The 6,815-nt window shown below is 42.8% G+C and overlaps 1 protein-coding gene across 1 annotated transcript; it reads left to right on the top strand.

The window, feature by feature from the left end:
- The first annotated feature begins 708 nt into the window (after positions 1-708).
- asb1 (ankyrin repeat and SOCS box containing 1) lies at positions 709-5,743 on the top strand. The gene is made up of 5 exons (XM_054615464.1): positions 709-968; positions 1,760-1,898; positions 2,817-3,119; positions 3,780-4,162; positions 4,991-5,743. The coding sequence occupies exons 1-5, from the start codon at positions 872-874 to the stop codon at positions 5,119-5,121; spliced, it is 1,053 nt and encodes a 350-aa protein (XP_054471439.1). The 5' UTR covers positions 709-871; the 3' UTR covers positions 5,122-5,743.
- Positions 5,744-6,815: the final 1,072 nt, after the last annotated feature.

The raw sequence follows: 6,815 nt of genomic DNA on the forward strand, positions 1-6,815 counted from the left end.
AATTTATCCCGTGTGCCAAGCATGTAGGAGAACTACTTTGGCCGAAACCAGTGTTTGGTTTGTCCGCTCAGGGCTACTGTTTAAACATGGCGGCTGGCCCCGGAAGAGGAGTAGATATTAAAGGCTCATTCTGAGGTAATGAAACACAACAATTCTTATCTCCAGGTGATTATATGCAAAAGGGAACAGATAAATTAATATTATATTCCATTTCTGCCAATAGATCCCCCCTTAATGCTACATACTGTTACTTTAAGGACTAATATTGATGATGCTTAAGACACTTTATGTGTGTATTACATTCTACAACATCACTTAAGGTCATTCATAGGCCAATTCCAATAGTTTAGACTGTATATTACATTTTTTATAATTAATTAAGCAATAAATAAATTAGTTATTTCCCCGAATCTGGGATTTAAACAACTTCATTTTGTTACATTGACATCATTGTTTCTAAAATACTGGTTTCGTGCAATACTTTTCTTTTCTTTTCTAAAAATGTATAACGAGAAATTAATTATTTTCACAATACTACATTTTCAGAATGTTTTTTTAATTGTTTATGTAAAGTTATTTAACTGAATAATTGCTTATAATGTGTGTCAAACAGTTTGTATCCAGAGACAATGGTCTCCTAACATGTAAAGCGACGTGTCCCCTTTAAATCCTCCCAGCTGAGCGCAGTCAGGAAGTTACGCAGGGAACACACAGCCGTCAACACAGTCACGTTTGTGTGTTTTCATGTCTGTTCTCTGATACTGTTGTTATTTATGGGGGTGGTTTATTGTTTTAACCGTGTTTGAGAAACCAGTGTGGATCTCCTTCAGGAGCGTGAAGTTCCAAGGTGACGGTGTGACATTTCAGCAGCATGGCCGACGGTCCAGAGGCTGATGTTGACGAACCGCCCAGTATCAATTTCCCTCCGCTCATCACCGTCTCTGATCTGCCCAGTGCTACTGCAGCAGGTAACCATGAATGCTGAATGATTCATCAGTCCTCTCCGGGGTGCGGCGTGAATCCTCCATGTGCAGGACGGCAGTACAATAACACAATACTTCATTAAGCGTGGCACAACATAACACAGAGGTGTTGTTGTTGAGGGTGACTCCTTGTTAATAAGAATAATAATGGATTGTATAAGGACCATTAAAAGCTTATACATATTTAAAGTGTGTACAAACACATACACATTTGGGCTGCTTGTTTTGCTTCAGAGAGGTCTTTATGTAGTTCTATTGTGTTCTTGTTACTGGGTACAACTCTTATCTGTTTGTTGGTCCCACAATATGAGCCCGGGGACCGCCAGCTGTCCAAGAGGGTTTTAGGAGTCATTGTACAACAGAATTACTAATTATTGCCACATTCATCAGGGGCACCTGTTAATGCAGTTATGCAACACATTAATATGCAGTGAGAAAAGCACTGTCAAATGCAAGATCTTCAAATTATTGATATAATATCCTACAGTCTGAAACATCAAACACTAAGGTTATCTTTGACCAAATTAACACTTGTACTATTTTGTCGACTAATCAATTTGTTGATTTAATCGACAGATCTGTAAAACAGAGTTTCTCCACAAAGAATCACATAAAGCAACTCTTGTTGGTTGTGTACCATAGATATGCTCATAAGTCATTCAGCATGAAAAAGCATAAAAAATGGCTAATGGTCAGAGCATTAGTGCTTTAGCGTTTGTGTTAGTTGCACAACAAGCCACAGTTTAGCAGTTTTCATAAGTGTGTGTCCTCACCAGGCCGTAACTTGAAAGAATGGCTCCAGGAGCAGTTCTGCGACAAACCCCTGGATCAGGATGACATGCGTCTGCACAATGCGGCCTACGTCGGAGATCTGGACACCCTGAGGAACCTGCTGCAGGAAGACAGCTTCAGACGGTGGGAGGGAGAGATAGTTAGGATGTTAATCTAATACAGTCTAAGCGCTTTTGTCGACACAGTCATTTTTGTTCCGTTTGTCTCAACGGTCACACTGTTTGCTCCGATCCTCTGCAGAACTAGCAGCTTTTGTCTAGAATGTTCATATGTGGCACTAAGTGGTTTGTGGTTTCGGTGCTGTGTGGGTTTGTTTAGTAGGTTTTGCTGAGTGACGGTCACACATGGCGTACAGAATATGCCCTCACACATCTCTACCACAAAACAGTCTTGCATTGCATAACACACACCCATATGCTGGGTGTTTTTTATCCTCATTGCCTTATGATGCTATAACAAAACACATTCTTTTCTCAATGTGTGTATTGTAGTTTATGGTATGATCCACAGTGGGACTGTTATACTTCACTGGCATAGAGAGAGCATCCATACAGGTACTGAAACAAGGAATGCTCACAGTGTCAGAGCCAGGCGGGACCATTGTAGAGCGGTCAGCCCCCGTTTAACCCCAATCCCACAGTGGTTGTATGCAGCACTCGTACTCCACACCCAGCCAACCCATTATTACTGGCTTAGGGCAGTTCATCTCCATTCCACATGGTTTACAACATGCTGTTATTTTTTTATTTTTTTACTTCATTGCGTTCTCCCTGCCCCGCCTATCCCAACTTGCCTGAGGCAGTGGTGTTAAAAGCATTATATTTTAGCAGGTAGCTGTGGTAAATATTTAATTTGTGATGACCACACAGCTATGATATTTTTAAGACTTTGGTAAGTTTACTATTTTAGATGTGGTTTTATGATCATTGGCCTGCTTTTATTAAAAAGAAAAAAAAATCTAAAACTTCTCATAAGTGTTTTTGGTATTTTGGTATCTCGGGATACAACCAATAACAACTCCCTTCCCTCCCTTGTTGCCAGGCGTATCAATGAGAAGTCGGTTTGGTGCTGTGGCTGTCTGCCCTGCACCCCTCTGCGGATCGCAGCCACGGCAGGACACGCCGCCTGCGTGGCCTATCTGATCGCCCAGGGCGCCGTGGTGGACCTGGTGGATGTCAAAGGTCAGACAGCCCTCTATGTAGCTGTAGTCAATGGTCACCTGGACTGTGTGCGGATCCTCCTTGAAGCCGGGGCAGATCCCAACGGAAGTCGCCACCACCGCAGCACTCCGCTTTACCACGCTGCACGGGTGGGAAGGGTGGACGTACTGCAGGAGCTCATCAGGTGAGGGCAGGAGAGGATCAGTCTCACTTTCTGGCTTTAATGTCAGTTGTAATTTACGGGTTAATTGTGTATGGCAATAAGAATTGTTTTCTCTCCTTTCTGACTATTGGTGGTGCTCTCCATGCCAAACTGGTCCATCTTTGAGCCTCCTCTTTTATTTTTAGGTTTTCTAAAAATAATAATGGTTTTTTTTTGGATTGTTTTATCTTTTGTTTATGTAGTGGATTGTCCAGTGGTCAGCATTTTGATTTACTGTTGGCTGTGTGATGTAATATGTTCCATTGCTTCTGGCAGCAGTTTGTTTATTTTCCGATTTTCCCAGAACGCACAAAAACAAATCTTAGGGTCTCACCAGTCAACAGCAGCAGCCTACGTGGGACAGCAGTCACATAGACACACGACTATTTAACAAGAAGAAATATTCTGAACGTATTGAAACGGCATCATTTGTCAATTTGACCCTCAACGTTTTGAGCTACACACTTACCTTGTTTGCATAAAATATTGGCAAATGGTGGACCATATATCTGCAGATTGACATTTTTTAAATGCTTTTTTATCAAGACGATTTTCTCTGCAATCGACCTATACGTGTATTTTCTTAAGATGGCATCATTGTTTTAAAAAAGTAAAACTGTATCCATGGTTCCCTCCATCCAGGTTCAATGCTGACGTAGACATGGACCACCAGCTCGGTCCCCGGCTCCTCCTAAGTGCTCGCACCCTCAACACTCTGGTGGTGTGTCCTCTCTACATCAGTGCGGCCTACCACCACCTCCACTGTTTCCGCCAGCTGCTCCAGGCCGGCGCTCAGCCTGACTTCAACTACAAGGGACCCGTCTGCCAAGAGGCTCTGACCCGCGGCCTGGCCTCCTGCCTGCTGGATGCCGTGCTGCGACACGGATGCGAGGTGGCCTTCGTCCAGGTGCTGTTGGACCACGGGGCCGACCCGGCCCTCGTGCCCTGGGACGGATCGGAGCTGGAGGCTCCCAATCGGAGGAAGGTGGATCCAGAGGCGCTCGCGGTCTTCCTGGAGGCGAGGAGTGAGTTACATGTGAATTGTTTGTTACAAAATATGATACAAGAGTGCAGTACAGAATTCTAATAGATATATACACTTTTTAGAATAATAAAAAGAAAAATCTCAGTTTTGCACCTAGTGGTCCTGTAGGAAGTTGCATTGATTGCCTATGCAACAGGTAGATTTCCTGCCAACATCAACTATCTAAATCATTAGGCCACTGTGCTTTTTTTAACCACCAGGATGACAGTGAGTCTCACTTTGCCCCTGTATAGAGCAAACGATCTCGCTGAGTCATGCAAAGCTAAACATTTACACCTGCAAACTGCCAATCTACAGCCTTCTGGTAATTAAATAACTGGTATTGCCATTATACAGTAGAGAAAGGTGAACAATTAACAATGGTAAAGGTTAAAGGAGCCCTATTTAACATTTGGAACATTAATATAGCAGCAAATAACTATTATATATTTAAAGATGTAGTGGAATAATGTGTACCTAAATGGGCCAGCCGTGCATGCTTTGAGTGCATGATTTAGTGGAGCACCTTTTTAGCTTGGTTAAAGCGCAGGTCGCATAACAGCAACGTCCCAGATTTTATTCTGGCCTTGGGACCTGTGTTGCATGACACATCCCTCTCTTTTACCCCAATTTTTACACTGACATCCGTCAAATAAAGGCAAAACTTGCCCCCAACCCCCCCAAAAAATCTTCATAAAAAGGTTAATTTGTATTTGTATATATTATAAAATAAACGGGTCTGTGCCCTGTTATTAGGGTTTACCTGAACCTGTATTATGGTTTTGCTGCATCTGCTAAGGAGATCCACCTCTGCTTTGTCTCTCTTCAGGATGCCCTCGCAGGCTGACGAACCTGTGTCGCATCAGGATCCGCAGAGCGATGGGCAAACATCGCCTAAAATACATACCCTCGTTACCGCTGCCGCAACCCATCAAGAACTTCCTGCTTCACCAAAACTGACAACCACTTCCACCTTCTCTTCTTCTTCAGAGCTCTTCTGACCCAAACCTTGGAGAAAAGAAAAAACTCGGACTATCCCAACATAACACAAATAGGAGATTCCGTGATCCCAGTATGCTAATTGCTAAGCTAGAAAGTTAATAATGTAATTTTAAAACATTTTGAAATAATGGTCCTATCTTCCTAGTTTTGTGATAATTTATTGAAAGCCTTAATAAGTGCTGGCTTGTGGAAACTATCGGTGTATCCTAAGTGTTAGACTTGTGACTTCCCAAATCAGCGGATATGTTCTGGTCCTGCTTCAAGTAGCACTTTTCAGCTTAAGAACCATAGTGAGAATGTCCTTTGGTGTGATGCTATGACTTAGCATGCCATGTATTAAATATCCCATTCAGTAACAGAGGAACATTACCCTTATCCAGCTCATTGAATTGCTCATTAATCTGTTAAATGTAAACTTGGAATTGAGGTCTTTCACCAACACTCAGCCAGAGTAAATGGAAAAATGTGTGGCAAACTTTTATCTTATTCTTAAAGGTTTTCCATTGGATATCCAGAGCATTGATATAGCAGCAAACAACTATTAACTATGTGAAGATATAGTGGAGTATTGTCTACCTAAGCAGAGCTCGTGTGTGTGTGTGTGTGTGTGTGTGTGTTGTTATCCGAGCTTCTCCTTGCTTTGTTGACATAGCCGGGCCGGCCATGTGTGTGTTTTAGTTCATGTTAGTGCATGTGAGCGTGCCCTACTGGCTAGCTCACTGCCGCCTCTCTGCACTGCTCTCTCATACAGCGGGTTGTTGCAGATGCATAGCAGCCACACTCTGGCACCCTTTCAGGTAAACGGTGTTAGCTCTGTGAGCACGTTTGCCATTGTTAGCACTGTTAGCACTGTTAGCTGTGAGCTGTGAGCCGCCCGATTAGCCTAAACCGTGTTGAGAGGCAAAAGAAATGCTCTGAATTCCGTATGGAGCACTTTTAAGTTTACACTGTAGATCACTTATATTATATTATAAGTGATCACTAGTGTGAAGTACAAGCATAAAGAAGTGTTCTAAAGATTAGATCAGATTTGTATTTTGCATCTTTTGATGCATTAGGCACTCTAATTTGTCATTCTGTGTTTACATTTGGTGCTGGGTGGTGATAGATTTTTTTTTTTAAGCTGTATGCCTTAACATTGACTTTTGGAAAAAGGCCTCAGATTGATCAGCCCAGAAATAAAGATAAAGATAAAATTGTAGATATTTAAGATTAAAATTAAAATAATTAATGTCCCTGATCTTAAAGCTAGGGTAGGCGATTTTGGAGAAAACAGCCGTTGAGATTCCGTCGCGTGCTCTCTGGCCTCTCCCTGCCACGCTACCTGCTGTAGCTCCTCCCACCGAACGTCAGTTATGCGCGTTCATGTGAATTCAGTTACATTGATAGGAAGACGAAACACGCAGGGACGCACCAACGTCGTTGCCAAGGTGACCGGACAGTCCCACAGCCAATAAGAACGGAGAATCGGAGCCTCGCTCTGATTGGTCAAAGTGTACATGAGCGGTGGCAATTTTTGGGTGCGGCCCACAGAGGCAGGGGAGAGCAAAGTTATGAGCAGATATTCTCAGAGCACTTCACCTACATATAGCTGACTGGCTATTAGGACAGTTTTGCCAAATATTACAGTAAAGAAATTACCCACCCTAGCT

Source organism: Anoplopoma fimbria, chromosome 16 (genome assembly GCF_027596085.1).
Source record: "Anoplopoma fimbria isolate UVic2021 breed Golden Eagle Sablefish chromosome 16, Afim_UVic_2022, whole genome shotgun sequence".
Lineage (NCBI taxonomy): Eukaryota > Metazoa > Chordata > Actinopteri > Perciformes > Anoplopomatidae > Anoplopoma > Anoplopoma fimbria.